Source organism: Cetorhinus maximus, chromosome 9, assembly GCF_964194155.1.
Source record: "Cetorhinus maximus chromosome 9, sCetMax3.hap1.1, whole genome shotgun sequence".
Lineage (NCBI taxonomy): Eukaryota > Metazoa > Chordata > Chondrichthyes > Lamniformes > Cetorhinidae > Cetorhinus > Cetorhinus maximus.
Genome location: NC_135887.1, coordinates 50,933,158 through 50,957,647, shown reverse-complemented (window position 1 = coordinate 50,957,647; position 24,490 = coordinate 50,933,158). Strand labels below are relative to the sequence as shown.

At 41.6% G+C, this 24,490-nt stretch overlaps 1 protein-coding gene across 1 annotated transcript in view; it reads left to right on the top strand.

The window, feature by feature from the left end:
* The window catches only part of LOC144684647 (linker for activation of T-cells family member 2-like), an 81,904-nt gene that overhangs the window by 11,042 nt on the left and 46,372 nt on the right, over positions 1–24,490 (top strand). The window contains exon 2 of the mRNA XM_078548712.1: positions 3,403–3,501. Coding sequence (XP_078404838.1) covers positions 3,405–3,501 — 97 coding nt within the window. The 5' untranslated portion in view covers positions 3,403–3,404. The remainder of the gene's footprint in view (positions 1–3,402; positions 3,502–24,490) is intronic.

The following is a 24,490-nucleotide window of genomic DNA, read 5'->3' as shown; positions in this document are numbered from 1 at the left end:
GTAAATGGCAGGCAGGGAAAGACCACCTGATTCATCAAGCCTGCCTCGCACTTGTGATGGCTGAGTATCATGACTAGACAACCCCCCTCTGAACCAAACCTCCTTCCCTCCCTGCCTCCCTGTAACCTTTAGGGAGATGCAAAAAAAAAAAAAAATGCCTTGTATGACAATTTCGATATCCCTCACTGGGTGGAGCAGAGAACATGATATATGACATTCACTGTGGAATGGCTATGTTTGGGAAAATGTCACATCATATTCTTCATGAAGAGTTTAGTGAAGTTCTTAATATTGAATTGGTTGTAATGCCTTTTTTCTCTGCTGCTGCTGCTTGTAGCTACTCCTATCAGGAGATCTGCTGTCATGGTATGTCTCACTTATCTGTCTTGTGCCATTCCCACACATGCACTCCAGCACTCCACTCTATGATGTCTGCCATTCAAGTATGTCTAGGTCAATCCCTGTTTCTGCTGCCCTTCACTTTGCCCTCTAGAAGCTACAGGCCTTGCTCTCTCCATGGACTTGAACCCACTCCATCCCAAGTTTGGTTAAAATTGAAGCTTTAGATTCCATATGCTTCTTATCCTTGTTCTCCCACTTCCTATGTGACAACAGTGGCTACATTTCAAAAATCCTTCATGGCTGTAAGATCGTGGTCGTCGTGAAAGGTGCTCTATAAATGCAAGTTTTTCTTTTTAAGGATTTGTGTCTGAGCTCCTAAGTCTCTTTGCTTCTTTTAATGTTTTCCCATTTATTAACTACTTCCTTATTTGTCCTCCCAAATGGTGTCACCTCTCTACATTAAATTTTACCTGACATCTATCTTCTAAACATCTGGTTTGGCCATGCTGCTAGGGAGATCCCCTAATACCTCCAGTTGTGAAGCCAACCGATTGTGGAAACTTTTATTCACTACACGGCCTGCCCCACTAGCGGAGATATTCAACACGTTGTGACTCTTGTTCACGTGTTACTTTGATGTTTCTGTAGAGAGTGGAAGCATTTTATAACGAGAACCATGTTCTATATTTGAATAAGCACTGATATCCTGTCACAGTTATCGAAAGGTCTCATTGTTTCTGACTCTGATGCTTCTCATCGTCATTGTCTAGAATGACCTTCAATACATTTATTTTAAATTTCTCTATGGTTTTATTTTCCTCCTCTCCTGAAGGCATTAACTTATAAGATATATGGTTCCACATGCGCTAACCTCTGTCCTGTACTCAGTAAAGTGACCTTTCTTCATGTCAGAGCTTATACAGTGAATGTCAGCAAGCTATTTGAGAATTGCAACCAAGCCCAGCCTTGCTTCTTTCTCCCATGAATGTAGACAGACAGGTCCCAACAGAAGGTATTAAGCAGTGATTGAGAGTGGGAGGACTAGTTGACTTCCCCTGCATCTCTGATAGGTACCTGAAGTGAAAGTTTGGTTGCAACTGAAAACTCTGTACGAACCAGGGATTGAATCTGTAACCCCCCTGTTCAGCGTTAATCAATTCCACGTTAACCAACCCTATGCTAACTGAGCATTCGGAAAGATCCTGTGATTCTTAATAATGGATAGAATTAAAGAAATGTGCAGAGCTTCAAATCAAACCTGAATATGGAACATGTATGAAAAAATGGGCTTGATGTACAAATCAGCCATCATCTAAGTGAGTGGCCTATTTGTTTTTAAATTTAATCTTGTGACATGATCATTGTTAACAAGGCTGGTGTTCATTGCCTAGCCCTAGTTGGCTTTGAGAAAGTGGTGGCGAGCCGCCACCTTGAGCTGCTGTAGTCAGCGTGGCTTAGGTACACCCACTGTTGGGGAGTGAGTTTCAGGATTTTGATCCAGCAATGATGAAGATACAGTATTATAATAGCAAATCAGGATGTTGCCTGACTTTTAACGGGGAACTTGGAGGTAATGGTGTTCCCAGGCGTCCCATGCCTTTGTCCTTCTAGGTGGGTTTGGGAGGTGTTGTCAAAGAAGCCATGGTGAGTTGCTGCAGTGAATCTTGCTCATGGTACGCAGCACTGGAGCCATGGTGCGCCAGTGCTGAAGGGAGTGAATATGTAAGGAGATAGTTGGTGTGCTGATCCCCAAGCCTTGGCTCTATTTACCTGCACTTTGTCCCTTCAACTTTGATAAGTGAGGTATGCCCCAGTGGGACTCCACTTTGGGCAAGTGGAAGCCTTACACATGGATACTGTATTTTGGTGTTGTGATTTGGAAACTCTTATAAATGAAATAGAGTTTTCTATGTGACAGATCACTGACTCACCAGAAACGTTAATTTTTTCAAATTGAATTTTGGCCTAGTGATTTTTATCGTTTTACAGCATGGTTTGATTATTTTTTCTAGGATTCATTTTTCACAAAGTTTATGATTGACCCAAAAAGAAATCATAGAAATTGTACCACATCATAAAAAGAACGAAGTTCACAACGGTGAAAGGGTAAAGTGTTTAAATATCGGAGACAATGTTAAAGGAAGGGAGTTAGGAGTCAAAGGAAAACTTCAATTGAAATACATCAACAGGGAGGCTATGGATATAAATGGAAAATGAGGCATGAATCTGGAGAGAGAAGGAATTGTGAGAGATGATGAGGATGTGGGTGGCATTTCAGACGAGTCAAAAAAACAAACTGCATGAATTGTTTTGAAATAACCGTAGATGAATCTGAAAAGGGCCTAAAAGTCTTAGACGCAGTATGTCCAATCAATGCAGAGCAACAAATAGAATGTCCAATTATAATGCAGATTGCAGGTCAGAGGAAGTCCTGATCAAGGGCTGTGGTCAGACCACACCTTGAGCATTGACTCCACTCTGAGTAGGCAAGGCTCAAAAAGAGAAGAGCTACAAGAAGAGCCTGATGTCAGGCGAATGAGTAATGCGGAAAGACTGAAAAAGCTTGGTCTTCAGCTTAATAAGAGACATCTGAGAGGTGATCTTTTAGAATTGTGCAAGGTAGTTACAGCATGTAAAACAAAAAAAAAATAAATGCAGAAAATAATTGGGGTCACAGGTTTCAACCAGTAAAGAAAATTGCAGCATTTATATCCAATGTATTCTTGACATAGATATTAATATACGGAATCAACTCCTAGATAGAGAAGTGGAGGTGAGAAACGTGGAATCGTTTAAGAATCAATTGGATGCTGCAATGGGAGAGGAATCTTCCTGGGTGGATGAATTAAGATGGGCTGAAGGACCTTCCTTCTCTGTAATTATCTTATGACCTGGCACAGAGGGGAAAGATTTGTTACCTAGAAATCTTTACGTCTTTATTTATGAAGCACTCACTGTAGGAACAGGTTTACATTCAAATGATTAACAATTTGTGGCTGTTTAATAGTTTTGGTCTTCAATGCCGTGTTAATGTGTATCTCTTTTGAACTCCTTGTACAGGAATGAATCAAGTGGAGCTGTGGTGGGGCATTCTCTCCGTTCTTCCATTTGGGATCCTTGTAATTCTCTGTACCAGGTGTAGGCTATTTAGAAATCGCAGTAAGTAGCCATTTTCTTGGCTCCAAATGGAGTCTTGTAGTGGTCTTTGTGCAAGTGAGAGAATCTCTAAAGCCCAGGCAATGAATGGTTTTATTTGTTTTCTGAATGTGCTTCTTTTCTGTATTTTGTTCCATATGGTTGCTCTCTGCACAAACACCAGCAGTTGGGATAGAGCCTAGCCCAGCACTTTTGAGTTGATGAAGAGCTCAGATGAGAGGATGATAAACTTGGCTTTGTTTTTTTTTCATCCCTCTGGTATACCTGCTCTCTCCTGCATCCCCTATCTTACAGTTTGGTAACTGTAAGTTTACAGTTTGGCATCCCGCCATTTGTATCCCTTTGCTTTGCTCTTTAGGTACTTTTTTCATACTCAGTATTATAATGTATAATTAGAGGAATGTTTTGCAGCAGAGAACATTGATAGTATTAATAGAGCGAAAACCATTTGGCATCTCTTTCTGCTTTTTTTCATTTTTGAGCTAAAATTGTTCTAGCCAGATCGAACCCTCAAAGTACTAAACATCCATTGCAATTTTTTTAAAGCATGTGAAATATTATAAAAATAATAACTTTCATTAGTAACACAGAATATAAAGTAGAATCTGAGAAATGCATAAGGATTCACAAAGTTCCTAACTTGGGGCAGCTCCAGAAAACATCTTATAATTTTCTGTTTAGAGGCATATCATGCCATTTTAGTACACGTTGGAAAAGTCAATAGTTTCAGATATGAATCTAGTGAATGATTCTTCTGCAGTAAGATTCTGCTGCACTCTTCAAATCCCATGTTTTGTAGGTCAAGGTCGTAAATGTCATCGAAATCGAGAGGTGGGTGATCTAAAAATAATGCAAGTTGGAAAGTAAAATGAAACTGACTCTGTTGTAATCAGTCTAATTTTTTCTGAAATCTTCCTGGGGTTTAGTCAACAGCAAAATACAGCAATATAATCAAACATGTTCTGAGAAACAATCTCAGTAAGTTTTTGCAGGCAATGAGTTTGGCTTCGCTTTCAGGTGTCGGATGTTGTTTGAAATATGTTGCTGTGAAACTCAGGCTTGGCACTTCAGGCTCTAATGCTGAAAGTTGACATGAAACTTGAGCACGTTGGTGGAGAAGGGGGCTCAGATATATGTCAGGAACCAGCAGTGTTTAACTCCTGGAGTACTACACAGTTAATTGTTGCTTCATTTACAAAATTGGTGCAAGATTTGAATGCTAGATTCCCCCCCCTTTCAGCACTTGCCGTTAATTGAGGTGTCTCCCACGTGCTTGCGGCTTGTCTGTATCCTGTTGTGTAGTACTAAAGAAAGGCCTGCATTCCTATAGTGCCATTTATTACCTTAATGTCTCAAAGCACTTTACAGCCAATGAAGTATCTTCATAAAGTGCAGGCATTATTGTAATGGGGGAAGCGCAGCAGCCAATTTGTGCACAGCAAGCTACTGCATACAGCTTTATGATAATGACCAAATGATCTGCCTTTAGTGTCTTGTCAATTGCTAAATATTGGCCACGATACTCCTGATCTTCAAAGTAGCGCCACGGGTTATTTTATATTTCGTGAAAGGACAGTTGGGGCCTTGGCTTAATAGCTCATTCAAAACATGTTACTTCAGACAGTGCAGCACTCCATCCATACTTCTGTACTGCACTGAATGTCAGCCTAGAGTTTGTGCTTAGAAGGGGAGATGTTGGCATAGTAGTAACGTCACTGGACTAATCATCCAGAGGCCCAGGCAACTGGCCTGGGTACATGGGTTCAAATCGGGCAGCTGGCAGAATTTAAATTCAAAAATTAAATTAAAGAAAACCTGGAATTGAAAGCTAGCCTCAGTGACAGTAATCATTAAATTGTCATCCATTGTTGTCAAAACCCATCTGGTTCATTAATGTCCTTTTAGGGAAGGAAATCTGTCATCCTTACCCAGCCTGGCCTACATGTGACTCCAGGCCCACAGCGATGTGGTAACTACTGTCAAGGGCAATAAGGGGTAGACAACAAATGTCAGCCTTGCCCAGCGATGCCCACATCCCGTGAATGAATAAAAAAAAGTCTGTGAAGTGGCACTTGAGTCCATAACCGTCTACTCAGGTGAGATTGTTACCAACTGAGAAACCTATTGAGGAAATAATTAATTGAAAAAATAATAATGAGACAGCACCTGTCTCTATCGCCTAGGATGTATTACTGGCCCCTGCTCCCCTATATTTTTCTAATGCTACTTTGGAGCGATACATAAAGGGTTTTACATTTCAAAATGGTGAAGCAGTTATAAATTACAAGAACAAACATGAGCAGCTTGTCAATCATCTGAAATAAAAGTTAAATATTTGGATGCTGGAGATCTGAAATAAAAACAAAGTGCTGGAAAAACTCAGCAGTTCTGGCAGCATCTGTGGAGAGATAAACAGAGTTAATATTTCAAGTCTGTATGACTCTTTTTCGGGATTGAACAGAGACAGAAATGTGATGGGTTTTATGCTATTGAAGAGGGGGCAAGGGCAGGTGGCTCAAAAGGGAAGGTCAGGGATAGGTTAGAGGGTGAAGGAATTAAATACTAAAGAAATCATGGAACAAAGGCAAAGGGGGTGGTAATGGTAGTAGTAAAGAAACAAAGCATTGGTCCAGAGTTGGTGTTAATAGCAGAATAAATGTCAGCTCTGCCTGAAAGCAAAACATGAAAAGATACAGACTGACACTTGGGTAGAATGCATGCACTCAGTCCGCAAGCATGACCCTAACTTTCTGGTTACTTGACATTTCAATTCACCATTTTGTTCTCGTGCTTGTATTTCTGTCCTTGGCCTGCTACAATGCTCCTTCACGCAAACTGGAGGAACAGCGCCTTATCTTCTGATTAGACACTTTACACCCTTCTGGACTCAACATTGGGTTCAGCAACTTCAAACCATGAACTCTGCCCTCCATTTTGATTTAGAGGTTTTTTCCCCAAGTGCCAATTTGTATCGTGTTTTCATGTTTTTGCGTTCAGAAAGAGCTGACCTTTTATTCTGCTATTAACACCTCCACTGCTTTGTTTCTTTACTACTACTATTAAAACTCCCTTTGCCTTTTGTTCCAGGGTGTCTTTGGTTTTTAATCTTCCCGCCTTCTAATCTACCCCTGACCTTCCTTTTGTTCTACGTGACCCTCGCATCTTTCTCAACAGCATAAAACCTATCACATTTCTACCTCTTTTCAGTTCCTACGTTTCAGCAGGCAGTATTGAGGGAACACTTTGTTGTCCGAGATGTTGCCATTAACCCAAGGTGTCCCGTAAGTCTGTTCGAGTGGATGCAAGAGAGCTGGTAGCACGATTAAAAGAAGAGCAATGTCCTGGCCAATAATTACCTCTCTGTCAATATCACTAAAAACAAATTATCAGGTCATTATCTCATTGCTATTTGTGGGAGTTTGCTGTGTGCTAATTGGCTGCCCTGTTTCCACATTACAACAGTAACTACACTACACTTCCAAAGTACTTGATTGGTTATAAAGAACTTTGAAATAATCTGAGGTTGTGAAAGGCGCTATATAAATTCAAGTCTTTATTTATCTCACTGCTGTTTATGGGACATTGGGGTGCACAGATTGGCAGCTGCATTTGCTGACTTTACTTTAGGAATTACAGTTCAAAAAATAATTCATTGGTTGTGTGGTGTTAAGGACGTGAAAGGTGCTGCATATGTGGAAGATGCTTCATCCTTTACATTATCCCTAGTTGAGAAATTAGTAAAGCAGCTTCTCTTTGTTTAACTCTGGTATCTTCATCAAGTTTTGAAATATCAACAATCTTACCACCAATGCCTGCTGCAAACAAAGTCTAAGCATTCATTTAGGGAAAAGTGATCTGTCAATCCCACAGACAGAGTTTGTCAGCCATGGCAGAGTGATAGCATTCTCCACTCTGAGTCAGGATGTTACAGGTTCAAGTCTCACTCCATTGACTTGAGCGTATAATCTAGGCTTATGCTTTGATGCAGTACTGAGGGAGTGCTGCAATGCTGGATGTGCCGTCTTTTGAATCAGACATTTTCCCAAGGCCCTAGCTGCCCTCTGAAAGATCCCATGAAACTCTTTTGAAGGAAAGCAAAGGAACTCTCTCTAAATACTTATTCCTCAACCAACACTATCAACCAGATTACCTGCTCTTATTGCTGCTTCTGGGATGTTACTTTTTGCAAATTAGTTGCCACATTTCTGAACATTAGAGCAGAGACAATAAGTAAAAATCTGTGGAAGAAAATAGAGGCCTTTGAAATGTGGATGCCAAGATGTATGCTAAAATTTCCATATACAGACCGTAAAACAAATGAAGAGATGTTTGAAATTGCAAGGGTAAGAAGAGCTCTAAAAAGAGACACCCAGAAAAGAAAATGTCAGTATTTCCACCATTTTATCAGAGCTGAAAAGCTAAAGAGATCTCTTCTAGAGGGCAAAGTGGAGGGCAGCAGAAAGAAGGGTGGACCTAGGTGTAGTTGAATGACTGACATCATAGAGCGGTTGCAGCCGAGCTACAATGGATGTGTGAAGATGGCAGAAGACAGAGGAGCATGACATACCTGACAGCAGATCTCCTGGTAGGAGTAGCTGCAACCAGCAGTAGAACAAAGACTACACTTCAAAGGTGGTCGAGTGTTTTGCGATGTCTTGAGGTTGTGAAAGTTACTATACAAATGCAAATTCTTTCATGAGGTGATGGCGTAGTGGTATTTTCGCTGGGCTAGTAATCCAGAGGCCCAGGGTAATGTTCTGGGGATCCAGGTTTGAATTCCGCCACGGCAAATGCTGGAATTTGAATTTTAAAAATCTGGAATTAAATGTCTAATGATGACCATGAAGCCATTGTCAATTGTTGTAAAAACCCATCTGGTTCAGAAATGCTGGCCTAGCCAGCGACGCCCGCATCCCATGAATAAATTAAAAAAAAATTGTAATTCATTCTCAGGATGTAGGTGAAGCTGGCAAGTGAGGCATTTATTGCCCATCCCTAGTTGCTCCTGAGATGTTGGTGGTGAGCTGCCTTTTGTCACAGATGCAGTCAATGTGATGGCACTCTTGTACTGCTGTCAGATGCGTACTTCCAGAATTTTGACCCAACGACAGTGAAGGAGCATCAATGTCCATGTTGGGCTGGTGTGTTACTGAAAAAGGAACTTGGAGGTGGTGACGCTCCCATTGCGAGATTGCAATTTTGGCCTCCACAGAGGATGTGTAGCAGACTTCCTTTCTGGGCTTTCCACTCGCAGTTTCTTTGTGCAACATTTATCCTAGAGTATTTTTAATTCATGTCTGTGGTTAATTCCAATCTTCTTATCCATCTTAAGCAAACAGAGATGAATAAATTATGATCAAGAGAGGAACTGGTTTTCAGGTTAAAGGTAGAACTGTTGCTTTAAAGTTGAAATCGGGGATTTGGATGAAGCTGCACTTTGGAAGCACCCAATGAGATAATTGTAGAAATATAATATGTTTTATTGTCTCTCAAATTGTGTCTTTAGATTCCCAGCAGGTGCAGGCAAATTCCCTGAGCTGACTAGTTTTTTGTTTTCAGTAGCTGCATAGTAATCCTTGTGTAAATACTACCAGTACAATAAAACAGATAATCTGATCATTTATCTCACTGGTAGTTGTGGGAGATTTCTGTGCACAACTTAACAGCTACATTCCCCTGCATTGTAACAGTTATTACATTTCATAACTGGTCTTGTGGTGCAGTGGGTAGCATCCCTGCCTCTCAGCCAGAAGCTGAGTTTGAGTCCCACTCCAAAACTTGATGACCAAGGAAATTGCATTCATAATGTGGCCATACAGGTTGATTATCAACATGTAAATTGCAAGAAACCATCACCACACTTCACAATGAGCTTACGAACCAGGAGCAGGAGTAGGCCACTTGGCACCTGAGCCTGCTCCGCCATTCAATAAGATGATGGCCGATCTGATTGTAACTTCAACTCCACATTCTTGCCTACCCTCGATAACATTGCACCCCATTGCTTATCAAGAATCTATCTAGCTCTGCCTTAAAAATATTCAAAGACTCTGCTTCCACCACATTTTGAGGAAGAGAGTTCCAAAGACTCATGACCCTCTGAGAGAAAAAGATTTCTCCTCATCTCTGTCTTAAATGGCCAACTCCCTATTTTTACACAGTGACCATTAGTTCTAGATTCTCCCATAAGAGGAAACATCCTCTCCACACCAAAGTACTCTCTCTTCACAAGTACTTAATTGGCTGTAAAGCGCTTTGGGATGTCTTGAGGACATGAATAGTGCTATTCGAGCCCAAGTTCTTTCTTTTGTTTACATTTTAACATTAAATTGATTCTTTTCCCCACTTAATCCATCCATTTTTATACCATTCCCATTTTCTACCTTGTTCTTGCTTCTTGCTGACTCTCACCAGCCATGATCTTATTGAATGGCGGAGAAGGCTCGAGGGGCCGAGTGGCCTACTCCTGCTCCTAATTCATATGTTCGTACTTTGGAAGTGGCAGCGAGAACATATTGGGCGATTTTTTTCGTTTGGCTAAGAACCAACTGCCACGCCCCATTCTTTGTTCAATTGAACAAAGATCTCCTAAATCTGCGTTGTGTAAAAGTTCACTGAGACTGGAAGGGCTGCTGACATGAATAAACTTGTAGACAGTCCACAGAGGAAGGGCACACCCACGTGAGTGCATCTTAAAGGTTAATGAAACCCTATGAAAGGCCAGGGCAAAGCAAGATTTCAAATATAGCCAACTGCACTGTTCTGAGAGAGGGATGTGCAATTCTTTTAATTGTTGCCCAGCCCTGATCATTATATGGATGCCATTTGCACATTTACAGCCTCAGGCCTTCCCTCCAAATCTCCCAATGCCATAGAGCTTATGGTAGGAGGTTATCATGCAGCAGTTATCTCCAGGGCGAAATTCTTATAATTCATCATACTATTATCTGTAGGAGTTCACTGTGCATCAATTGTTTGCTGCATTTCTTACATTACATCAGTGACCATGCTTTCAAAGCACCATCATTAGCTACGAAGCATTTTGGGGACATCATGAGGATCTGAGAGACTGAGTATGGATGCAAATTCCTCCTTTTGTTCTTGTCTGACTTCTTGATGTTCCCTTTGCTTTGTTAAAGAGTACAGAAGATGCACAGTGGGCCGAATGGCCTCTTTCTGTGCTGAAATATTGATGATTCTGTGAAGGTGTGATTTTGCAGTTTGGACTTTAGCTGACTGGAGATCTGAAATAATAACATAGTGCTGGAAAAACTCAGGTCTGGTAGCATCTTTGGAGAGAGAAACCAAGTTAACGTTTCGAATCCGATCTGACTCTTCTTCAGAACTTTCTTATTTCAGAAATTTCTTATATCGGTCCCTCAACTAATCAACCGCTGTTGCTGAGCCTATACTCTCTCGTTAAAGACTCTCCAACACAGGAAACAACCTCTCAGCATTGACCGTCAAGCCCTCTCAGAATCTTGTATGCTTCAATAAGACGACCACCTCATTCTTATAAACGTTAAAGAATATGGGCTCATTCTACTCAGTCTCTCCTCCATAGGCACCCCTCTCATCCCAGGAGTCAATTTAGTGAATCTTCGCTGTACCACCTGCAAGGCAAATATAGCCTTTCTTAGATAGAGACCAAAACTGCACATAGCACTCTAGGTATGGCCTTACGAAAACCCTTTACAATTACAGCAACACTTCCTTATTCTTGTACTACAACCCATTTGCAATAAAGTTAACATACCTATTGCCGCCTTAATTGCTTGCTGCACCTGCACGTTAACTTTCCATGTTTTATGTACAAAAAGCACCCAAATCTCTTTGAATATTTAATAGTTTCTCATCATTTTAAAAAAATAATTCTGCTTTTCTATTCCACTTACCCAATTGAAAAACCTCTCATTTCCCCAATAATATAGTCCATCTGCCACCTTTATTGCCTGCCCACTTAACCTATTTATATTCCTGTGCAAATTCTTTTGTCTTTTCCTCACAGTTTATTTTCCCACCTAGTTTCGTAGCGTCAAACTTGAACACGTTACCTCGGTCCCCTCATCTAAGTCATCCAAATAGATTGTAAATAGCTGAAACCCCAGCACTGATCCTTGTGACAGTTCACTAGTGACACCCTGCCGACTTGAACATAATCAATTTATTTCTAATCTGTTTTCTGCTCTTTAACTAATCCTCTGTCCATGCTGACATATTACTCACAATCCCATTAGCCCTTATCTTGTTAGAAATGTTGGTCTAGCCAATCATCCCCACATGAAAGAATCAAAAAAAGAACCTTTTGTGTGACATCTTATTGAATGCCTTTTGAAAATCCAGATATACTACATTCACTGGTTCCCCTTTATTTACCCTGCTTGTTGTTGCATTCTCATAAACTCTAATAGGATTATCAAACATGATTTCCCTTTCATAAAACCATGCTAATCATAGTATGATTATCTAAGTGATCTGTTATAATTTCCTTAATATCAGATTCCAGCATACCCCAGAGATCTGCAGTCAGGCTTACTGTTCCCTGTTTGCTCTCGCCAGCACCCCCCCGCCCCAACACCCTTCTTGAATTGCAGTGTTACATTTGCTAACTTCCAATCCTCTGGGACTATTCAAAAATCTAGGGAATTTTGGAAGATCAAAACCAATGCGTGCACTATCTCCGCAACCACCTCTTTTAGAACCCTAGAATATACGTCTAAAAGATTTGTCAGCTTTTAACTTCATTAATTTCTCCAGTACTTTTTCTTTACCAATGTTACTTTAAGTTCCTCGCCTCATTAGACCCTTGGTTCCCCATTATTTCAGATTTTTTTAATGTATCTTCCAATGTGAAGACAAAAACAAAATATTTGTTTAACATCTCTGCCCCATCATTCCCCATGACCATTTCTCCTGCCTCAGTTTCTAAGGGACCCACATTTGCTTTTATCAATCTTTTTTACATATTTGTAGAAATATTGCAACTGGTCAGAAACATAAAAACAGTTTATTCTCATTCTATTTTCTCCCTCTTTATCATTCCTAGGCATCCTCAGCAAGTTTCTAAAACTCTTCCAATCCTCAGGCTTACTACACTACTTGGCAATGTCATAAGCCTCTTCTTTTAATCTATTACCATTATTATCATTAATATCATTATTATATTAATATCAAGCCCCTTTTAATCTATTACCATTATTATCATTAGTATCATCATTATATTAATATCAAGCCCCTTTTAATCTATTACCATTATTATCATTAATATCATTATTATATTAATATCTAGCCTCTTTTAATCTATTACCATTATTATTAATATCATTATTATTGATATCATAAGCCTCTGTTAATCTATTATTACTCTTAACCTCTTTAGTTAGCGACAGATAGATTGCTTTTTCCATGGAGTTTAAACTTTTCAATGTAATGTTAAGAATTATGAAATATTTCTTTAAATGTTTGCCATTCCTTACCTGCTAAAATTAGTGGAGAGGAGTGGAGAACTCCCTAACAAGATTGCAGTAGCACTTTAAGAAGCACCACTGCATCTTCCTGTGTCAGGCCATCAGGGTGGAGCACTTGCAGTGTGAGAGCAGTAACCGATGTGGATGTGCAATAGAATACAGTAGATGAGGCCTCTGTACCTGTTCCCATAGCCTCACAGGCCAGTTTCTATCAAATATGCAAAGTGGCTGCATGATGAGTCTTAAAACAGCACAGAAGTGGTAAAAGATTCATACAGATAAAGATATTGTACTCTAACAAACTAAAGAATCTAAAATGAAATAAAATTACTGGAGAGGAGTGGAGGATTCCTGGGTCAAAGAAGGGCGGGGTGCAATAACTCAAAGCAAAAAGTAGACAATGAAGGCAGTAGATAAAGTGAGGAAAGAAAAGATGGAGCGAGCCCCACAGGCTTGGCGAGGGAAGGAGGGATTCTGCGATGGGATGCGTCAGGGGCCTGTAACACTTCCAAAGTTGGTCCAATGTGTTTGGGGGGCCCTTTATAAGGGTAGCTGCATTCAGATCGCAATGGATTAGCAGATTAAACTGACCACTAAACAGCATTAACCACAACTGGAGCAAGCCCTTTACTTCCTGTGTAACTAAAAGCGTGAGAGTATTTCACCATAAGAGAGTGCTGGCATTTTCTACTTCTGTTCGCTATCTTTCCCCACCCTCCACACTCCCACTGATGAGAGAAGGCTACGTTTTTTGACAGCTTTGAATTGTTGCTGGTGATTGTGGTGCAGCCATTGAAGTAATGGTGACTGGATAAACTAGAGACAGAGATTTGACATGTAGTGCCACGGGCATTGGGAGCTCTCCACTGTCAGTCATGGTTCAGTGGTAGCTCTCTCACCTCTGAGTCTAAAGGTCATGTCATACTCAAATGACACGAGCAAATGATCTAGGCTGATATCGCCATGAAGTACTGAGTGAGTGCTGCACTGGGGGAGGTGCCATTTTGTGGATGAGACATTAAGACCGAGGCCCCCACTGCTCTCTCAGGTAGGTGAGGGGGAGACAGCGGCATAATGGTAATGACACTGGACTAGTAATCCAGAGCTCCAGGCTAATGATCTAGGGTTCAAATCCCACCAAGGCAGCTGGTGGAATTTAAATTCAATTAATAAATCTGGAATTGAAAGCTAGTCTCAGTAATGGTGACCTCGAAGCTATCATTGATTATCGTAAAAACCTATCTGCTTCACCAATGTCCTTTAAGAAAGGAAATCTGCCATCCTGACCTGTCTGGCCCACATGTGACTCTAGACCTGTAGCAATGTGGTTGACTCTTAGCCACCCACTGAACGGGTGCAACAAGCCACTCAGTTCAAGGGAAATTAGGGACGGGCAACAAATCCTATGAAAGAATAAAGAAAAAAAAATGTAAAAAATCCCCTGACGCTACTTCGGAGAAAAGCAGAGGAGTTCTTTCAGGTGTCGTGGGCCAAAATTAATCCCTCAACGAACATCATTAAAGAAAACCTTCTGGTCGTTATCACGTTGCTGTTTGTGTGATCTTGCTGTGTGCAAAATTGGCTGCTGGACCTTCTGCGTTATGGCCATGAACACACACAAAGCATTATAGGACATCCTGCTGTAAAAGCCACTATATAGATTCTATTTCATTAGAATCAATGTAGGGCCTCCACCAAAATAGCAGCATGTCTGTTTCTTTCAGGGGCTATCTATTTCCAGTTGTTAATTGATTGCCAACAATTGTTTTTTTCCTTTTGCTGTTGATCGCCTGTCTGTCTAATGTCCATGTGAGCTGAACCTGACTGATTTGTTTTCTGGTGAATCTTGCCTAATATCATTTTCCAATCTTGCCCATCTTCTTGCGTTATTCTGGGGCCTTGTTAGAACGGTTTTTCATTGTGGGTAAAATGTAACCATTTTATACGGAGTTAAAAAGTCACCTAATAAATTACAGTCTCAATAATTTTTAGTCATTAGCTGTGGAACAATCTGTTTGGAGATAAGGAACTACAATCTGAGCTGGGGCTTCTATCCCATCAAGCTCTCAAGATTTATTTCTGAAAATTGGTTAAAATGAGCTATAGAAAAATACAGATATTAACCCATTTATTACAAAAGGAGATGAGTATTTGTCCAGGGTCCCATTTGTTTGGCTTTGGCTGAATATTTGGAGCAGCTCTGTGATCTGTAGTATTCTTTGTTCAAAGTGACAATCTGATGATCGCAAAGCTTGCATTTGTCACACCTTATTCCGTTCCTGCTGATGCCCAAAGTGCTTTACAAATAGCGAATTAATTTTGAAATGCAGTCACTGCTTTATAGGCAAATGCAGGAGGATATTTATGCACAGCAAGATCCCCGAAAAACACCAAATGAATCAATTTTAGTGTTGTTGATTGAGGGATAAATATTGGCCAGCAGCATTCCCTGATCCTCTTCAAATATTAGCATAAGATCTTTTGCATTCCCTGTGTATTCCTCCTCCCATTACCTGGAACATATCCTTTGTTTTTCACCCGTGTTACTTAAGTACATTTCTTGTTTTTTTTCTTTTCCGTTTTTCTCCCCTCCCCACCTTGAAGACATTGAATTTTGATATTTTGTGGGTATTAAGACAGGAGTGGACTTGGATGCGATGCATCTTGTAGTATAATAGCTGTTGACATTCACAGTCAAGGCTCAAAGGTAAGGTATCTGAACCCATATCCCCAGAGCCTGGAGCTCTGGATTACTAGAGCAGCGACATTACCATTATGCCACCATCCTCTCCAACCTACCCGAGAGAGCATTCGGGGTGTCGGTCTTAATGTCTCATCCAAAAAATGGCACATCCTCCAGTGCAGTACTCATTTGGTACTGCATGGCGATATCGGCCTAGATCATGTGCTCAAGTCTTTCAAGTGGGTCATGACATTTAGACTCAGAAGCGAGAGAGCTACCACTCCTGTTTGAGCCTTGACTGTGAATGTCGGCAGCTGTTATACTACAAGATGCATCACATCTTGGTCCCCTCCTGTCTTAATACCCACAAATGTACCATTCCAATGAGGAATAATCATGAGTCTGTGGGCCCCCTGGACTAGTGCCTCTATTTGACTTGAGCACTGAGCCCAATTATAGCAATTACAGCCATCCCAGAAAGATGAGTATATTGAACACGCAAATGGCAGAACACATTATGGATAGTGTCTGATGGTTCCTCATATTTATAGGTCCTTGTTCCTCTTGACAGCTGATTATGATGGATTTATCAATCGCTTGTTTGGGGCCAATCTATATGGAACTTGGCTAAACAACACTTACAGTACTGTGCACCATTACGGTCTCTAAAAAAGGTTGATAAGGTGATACCATTGCAAGGATACAGCCACCAGAAAAGACTGAACAGGTTTAGGTTGTTTTCTCTCAAAAAGAGAAGGCTGAAAGATGACCTGATAGAGGACTTATGACGGGGTTCAGGTACTGTAGACATGGAGAAGATGTTTCCACTTCTCGGGGAGTTCAAAACCAGGGGCCATAAGAATAAGATAGTCATTAATAAATCCAAGAAGGAATTTGGGAGAAACTTTATACTCTGAGTGGTTAGAATGAGGAACATGTTACTACATGTAGTACTTGAGGTGAATAGCGTAGATGCATTTAAGCAGAGGCTAGATAAGCACGTGACAGAGAGAGGAATAAAAGGTTATCTTTGATATTTAGATGAGTGGACCATAAACACCAGAATAGACATGTTGGACCAAATAGTCTGTTTCTGTGCTGTTCATTCCTATGTAATGTTAGTTATATTGGATCAGTTTCTTTAGGATCAATGGGGGGAGAATCTGGTTGTGCCCATTTTTTGGTTGATTGGGGGAACAAAGACATCATTTTCCCCGTGCATTCTATTATATATGTTAATGAGAGGCCTGACATTTGTTTCAGGATATTTCCTGGAAACATATTAGAACTGACCAGAGCAAGCACTGGGCAAACTTTGCTCAGGTTTGCGGATTCTTCTGCTTTTCAGTGGGCCTTAGAGACTGCTGGAGGATGCCACCAAAATGTAAGTATTTTTCCTTTAAGCTTTTACTTATGGAGAACTGGGCAGCAGCAGATCCACAGCACTACTGCTGACTCCCCCATCACTCTCCTTTGTCTCCCACCAGGATTTAACTTGCGTGATGGCAGGGTAGCTGGCCCAAGCTTTTCCCCTTCAAACCAATGAGTTGCCTCTGGATGTTGGTGCCAGCAGCTTGCTGGAAATGTGCTGGTAAGGCCAAAGATCCCAATTTTGACTGAGTCTTAGACTTTTGCGTCCGTGGGCAGGTCAGCCTGCCTTCTTTCAGAATGTATAGAATCAGTATAGGGGGTCGATTAGCTCAGTTGGCCCGATGGCTGCTTTGTGATGCAGAGTGACGCGAACAGCATAGGTTCAATTCCCGCACCGGCTGAGGTCATCCATGAAGGCCCCACCTCGCCTGAGATGTGGTGACCTTCAGGTTAAACTCACCGCCAGTCATCTCTCTCTAATGAGAGAGCAGCCTACGGTCCTCTGGGACTACGGCGACTTTCATTCATTTCATAGGATCAGTATATGTTGCGTACGTTTGATCCCTTAGTGTGCACTGGGTAAGGTTGTGCTGGGTGAGCCTTCACCCCTGCCCATTGAGACCTCACTCCTAAAGGTAAGCCCTCACTCCCTATGTTTGCAGTGCTTTCACTTACCCAGATAGCTAGGTGATTTCAAATCTTTTCCAGGGATTGAACAGAGAATTCTTACTGCTTTTGTTTGACGTATTTTTTCATGTGCTCTGAAGTGATCTTCCTTGACTTCAGTATGGGGCAGAATAACACCATGCTAGTCAGTGCTTTAGGCTTTAAATGCAAATGCTGAATAACGAACAAATAGTAGCACCATCACAACATAGATTCTACAGAAGTTATTAAACTTCATAAGCTCCTACAGAACAAATAATAAGTTGCTGTGCTGAAGTGTAATATACTTAATTTTATGGTATAGTTATTTTTCTCCCCCTGAAGCTATCTCCCCCTGAAGGCTTCAACAGAACTCTTCAAGTTGAGCCAGACATGTAGAGAAATATTTTCCAAACAAAATCGCAGGACCAAACAAATTTAAGTAACTGTCTATTATACTCCAAAAGAGCAGCCCAGCAGTAAATATTTTGAACCGACTCCATAGGATGTTTGTATTTGAATTGAATAGACTGTCACCTGTTGTTAAAACCCACCTCTTGGAAATAGGTTTAGACAAAATAATGAATTTGGCAACTTTTTTTTTCCATTCATTTCTCTGATGTAGGTACTGTTAGCAAAGCCAACATTTATTGCACATCCCTAATTTCCCTAGAAGGTGGTGGTGATGCCTTGAACTCCTGCAGTCCATGGGGTATAGGTACACCCAGAGTGCTGTTAGGTAGGAAATTCTGGATTTTGACTTGGCAATAATAGAAAAAATGGTGATATAGTTTCAAATCAGGATGGTGTGGGACTTGGAGGGGAACTTGCGTGCAGTGGTGTTCCTATGCATCTGCTGCCCTTGTCCTTCTAGGCGGTAGAAGCCATGGGCTTGGACGGTGCTGTCAAAGAAGCCTTGGCAAGTTGCTGCAGTGCATCTTGTACACTGTAAGCACTGCTGCCATTGTGCTCTGGGCGTGGAGGGAATAAACTACTAAGGTGATAGATGGGGTACCAGTCAAATGGGCTGCTTTGTCCTGGATGGTGTCAAGTGTCTTGAGTGTTGTTGGAGCTACGTTAATCCAGAGTGGAGAGTATTCCATTAGACTCATGACTCTGTGTCTCGAAAATGGTGAAAACGCTTTGAAGAGTTAATAGGTGAATTATTTGCTGATTGCCATCCTCTGACCTCCTGTTGCCACAGTATTTATGTGGCTGATCTAGTTAAGAGCCTCGTCAATAGTGATTCTACCGGATGTTGATAGTGGGAGATTCAATTGCATTGAATGTCAAGGGCAGGTGGTCCAAATCTCTCTTGTTGGAAATGGTCATTACTTGGCACTTGTGTGGTGTGAATGTTACTTGCCACCTATCAGCCCAAGCCTGAATGTTGTTCAGGTCTTGCTGCACGTAGGCGTGGACTGATTATTATCTGAGCAGTTGCGAATGATGCTGAACCTTGTGTAATCATCAGTGAACATTCCCACCACTGATCTCATGATGGAAGGAAGGTCATTGATGAAGCAGCTGAAGATGGTTGTGCCTAGGGAACTACCATGAGAAACTCCTGCAGCAGTATCCTGAAGGAGACAATTGGCCTCCAACAACCACAACCATCTTCCTTTGTGCTAGGTATGACTCCAACCAGTGAAGAGTTTTCTCCTGATTCGAATTGACTCCAGTTTTCCCCGGCTCCTTGATATCGCACTTGATCAAATGCTGTCTTGAAGTCAGTCACTTTCAACTCACCTCTGGAATTCATCACTTTATCTATGTTTAGACCAAGGCTGAAATAAGGTCTGGAGCTGAGTTGTGTTGGTGGAATCTGAGCTGAGCATTGGTGAGCAAGTTGTTAGGAGTGCCACTTGATAGCACTGGTGATGACCCCTTCCCTCACTTTGTTGTTGATTGAGAATAGACTGATGGATGATAATTGGTTGGGTTGGATTTGTTCTGCTTTTTGTAGGCAGGACATACCTAGGCAGTTTTCCACATTGTCAGATAATTGCCAGTGTTGCAGCTGTACTAGAATAGCTCAGCTAGAGTTGCAGCTCATCTTAGAGCACAAGTCTCAGTGCTATAGCTGGGATGTTATCAAGGTTTATAGCCCTGCTGTTTCCAGTGTTTTCAGCCACTTCTTGATATCACATGGAGTGAATCAATTGGCTGAAGACTGGTATCTGTGATGCTCGGGATCTCAAGAGGAGGCTGAGATGGATCATCTGCTCAGCACTTCAGGCTTGTCTCTTGCATTGATGTGCTGGGCTCTTCCATTATTGAGGATAGGGATGTTCAGGGAACCCACTCCCCCCTTTAGTTGTTTCGTAGTCTACTAACATTCGCAACTGGTTGTGGCAGCACTGCAGAATTTTGACCTGATCCATTGGTTGAGGAATTGCATAGTTTTGTCTATAACATGTTTCTTCTGCTGTTTGGCATGCATGTGGCCCTGTGTTGTAGCTTCATCAGGTTGGCACCTCATTTTTAGGTTCATCTGGTGCTGCACATTGCATGCTCTTCCACACTTTTCAAAAACGGGGGCTGGTTGCCTAGTTTGATAGTAATGGTACATTGGGGTAACTGCCAGGCCATTGGTCACAGATTATGGTGGAATGTAATTCTGTGGCTGCTGATGGCCCACAGTGCCAAACAGTTGCCCAGTTTTGAGCTGATGGATGTGTTATGAATCTATCCCATTTAGCACAGTAGTAGTGCCACACAACACGGTGGAGGGTGTCCTCTGTTTGAAGACAGGGTTTTGTCTCCACAAGGACTGTGTGGTGGTTACTCCTATCAATACTGACATAGGCAGATGCTTCAGCGACAGGTAGATGGGTGAGGAAGTGGTCTTAATTGACTTTTTTTTTACTGTGGTTTGATACAATTTGCTCCATTTCAGTGGGGTTTTACATCAAGATAAAGTAGGACACTTTTTTCTGTGACTTATGTTGGTGTTTAACCCCTTATGTCTTGTCTGAGACAAAAATACTTCACCTCAGTTACCATTTCCTTCTGTGCCAATACGAACATACAAATTAGGAGCAGGAGTATTCTCCACCATTCTCCACTATTCAATAAGACCATGGCTCATCTCATTGTGGCCCCAACTCCATATTCCCTCCTTAACACCCCCACCACCACCTTTGACTCCCTTGTTAGTCAAGAATCTAATAAGAACATACGACAAATTAATCATCCAGTTTGTTGTCGCTGCACCATCATCTCCAGGAATAAACACCATCATGTTAGCACACTTGAAAAGTGGAATTTATCAGAAGCGTTAATCTAGCAGCCATTTTCAGGTGTCCCACAAAACCACGAGTTGCTCACTCTGGACTCTACATGTGCAGTCTCTCAACATTAGGGGTTACTGAACTGGGACATATTTTGTGAGCTATTTTCAAGAAAGAAATAAAGACTTCCATTTATATATCACACATCACAATCTCTGGATGTCCCAAAGCACTTGACACTTAATGAAATACTTTTGAAGTCACTGTTGTAATGTTAGTAAATGCAGCAGCCAATTTGGGCACAGCAAGCTCCCACAATGATGATAAATCTGTTTTTATGATGTGGATCGGGAGATAAATAGTGTCTGGGACACTGGGAAAAACTCCCCTGCTCTTGCTCAGAATAGTGCTTTGGGACCTTTTACACCCATCTAAGAGGGCTGACGGTGCCTGGGTTTAGCATCTCATCTGAAACATGGCACCTCTAACAGTGCAACAGTCCCTCAGTGCTGCACTGGAAAATCAGCCTAGATTCAGTGGTGATGAAACCATTTTCGCTTTAAACACTAAGGGCAGGTGCTTTATCGACAAACAACAGCTGTAAAAGATGCAAACGTTTCAAGTGATGACATGAACATTTTCTTCCTGTTAATATTAAGACTAATGTGGAAATGCCTGTCTCAGTGACATTAACCCTAACTTAAACACAAATTCAGGGTCTTTTGACAATACAAGAGCTGGAGCAGCTCCTAATTGGTTGGAGATTGCATTGTTCAAGTCGGAGATACAGAGAAACATAAGCCATGGTCAATTTGATGTTGTGGATTAGTTTCAATTCCCTTATGGGGGACGGGACAGATGACATAATTTTCCGGAGTTTCTTTCCTAAATTGAATTTGGTTTTTATCCATTTTTCTTTGTGTTCTCGGAAATTACGTGGTGCAGGATGGGTAGGTCTTAGTTGTGGAGAAAAAGACATCACAGTTGTATGGGACAGGCTAGATGCACCAGCGGACCTTTTCCTGTCCACCATTTTTTTTGTACGTACATTTTTAAGTTCATAGGAACGAAAGGCCATCAAACCTGGTCCATCCAATGTCCAGGTAAAATAATTCTACCATGTAATCCACTGTCTTTAAGAAATCCCTTATGAAAGCACCTTTCATATCTCAAACTACTATAGAGCCAGAAGGGATTTTGAATGAGATACTCTGTTTATTAAAACAAGACTCTGAGGGGGGCTTGAAGGTGGATGCTGAGAGGATGATTCACCTCATGGAGGAATCTTGAACTAGAACATTACCACAGGGACTGCAGCAGTTCAAGAAGGCAATTCACCACCATCTTCTCAAGGGCAATTAGGGGTGGGCAATAAATGCTGGCCTAGCCTGTAGAGTAAAGGTCTGGCACATAAAGGGCTAATGTGGGACCAAGTACAGTACCACCCATACAGTGATGTAAAAGAACACATACCCATACCTAGGAGACAATGTACTATTGGACAGAGCAATGTATTGTTAGAAGCAAACATGGAGACAGCTCTGAGCTTGGACCTTTGCTGTACCTATGTATATAGTTTCTAGTAGTTAATAAATACTTAATGTTGATCTACCTAAGACTATGAATACCTTCATAAGACCATAAGACATAGGAGCAGAAATTAGGCCATTCGGCCAATCGAGTCTGCTCCGCCATTCAATCATGGCTGATAAGTTCCTCAACCCCATGCTCCCGCCTTCTCCCCGTAACCTTTGATCCCCTTACCAATCAAAAACCTATCTATCTCGGTCTTATATACACTCAATGACCTGGCCTCCACAGCATTCTGTGGCAAGGAATTCCATAGATTCACCACTCTCTCACTAAAAAAGTTTCTCCTCATCTCTGTTCTAAAAGGTCTTCCCTTTACTCTGAGGCTATGCCCTCGGGTCCTAGTCTCTCCTACTAATGGAAACATCTTCCCCACATCCACTCTATCCAGGCCTTTCTGTATTCTGTAAGTTTCAATCAGATCCCCCCTCATCCTTCTAAATTCCATCGAGTATAGACCCAGAGTCCTCAAACGTTCCTCATATGTTAAGCCTTTCATTCCTAGGATCGTTCTCGTGAACCTCCTCTGGACCCTCTCCAGGGCCAGCACATCCTTCCTGAGATACGGGGCCCAAAATTGCTCACAATATTCTAAATGTGGTCTGACCAGAGCCTTATAAAGCCTCAGCAGCATATCCCTGCTTTTATATTCTAGTCCTCTCGAAATAAGTGCCAACATTGCATTTGCCTTCCTAACTACTGCGTCAACCTGAAAGTTAACCTTAAGAGAATCCTGGACTAGGACTCCCAAGTCCCTTTGCACTCCAGATTTCTGAATTCTCTCCCCATTTAGAAAATAGTCTGTGCCTCTATTCTTCCTACCAAAGTGCATGACCTCACACTTCCCCACGTTGTATTCCATCTGCCATTTCTTTGCCCATTCTCCTAACCTGTCCAAATCCTTCTGCAGCCTCCCCACCTCCTCAGTACTACCTGTCCCTCCACCTATCTTTGTATCATCTGCAAACTTAGACAGGGTGCCCTCAGTTCCTTCATCTAGATCATTAATGTATAAAGTGAAATGTTGTGGTCCCAACACTGATCCCTGCGGAACTCCACTAGTCACTGGCCGCCATCCTGAGAAGGACCCCCTTATCCCCACTCTCTGCCTCCTGCCAGACAGCCAATCTTCTATCCATGCTAGTACCTTGCCTCTTGGGCTCTTATCTTACTGAGCAGCCTCCTGTGCGGCACCTTGTGAAAGGCCTTCTGGAAGTCCGAGTAGATAACATCCATTGGCTCTCCTTTGTCTAACCTACTCATTACCTCCTCAAAGAATTCTAACAGATTTGTCAGGCATGACAAGACCTACCAAACTATGCCCAACACCTTACAACATAGCTAGAGATGCCCACAGTGAATAAAAAAAGGAGGCAGTTTAAAAAATAAGGGTTCTCCCATTTAAGGTGGAGATAAGGGGGGATTTCTTCTGAGAATCGTTAGCATTTGGAATTCTCTTCCACAGAGAGCAGTGGAGGCGAGCAGTGGAGGCTGGATCATTGAATATATTCAAGGCTGAGCTCGACAGATTTTTCATTGGCAAGGAAATAAAGGATTATGGGGATAGGCAGGAAAGTGGAGTTAAGGCTACAATCAGATCAGCCATGATCTTATTGATGAGCTGAATGGCCTAATCCTGCTCCTGTTTTTCATGATCTTATGATAAATGTGGCAGCCAATTTACACACAAGGTGCCAAAAACAGAAACGAAATAAATCAACAGATAATCTGCCTTAATAATGTTAATCAGGGAACACCGAGAGAATACTCTTGTGCTTCACATTGTGTAATGTGATCTTCTAAGTCCACAAAAGAGGGTAAATGGAGCCTTGCTCTCATCTGAAGGATAGCATTGCAATATTAGCTTAGGTTATGCGCTCGAGCCCCTGGAGTAGGCCTTGAAGTCAAGTCCTTCTGACTCTGAAGTGAGAATGCTACCACTGAGCCAAGGCTGATAGCTAGGAGCAAATTATTTCCTAACTACTGTAAAAGCCCAAGAACCT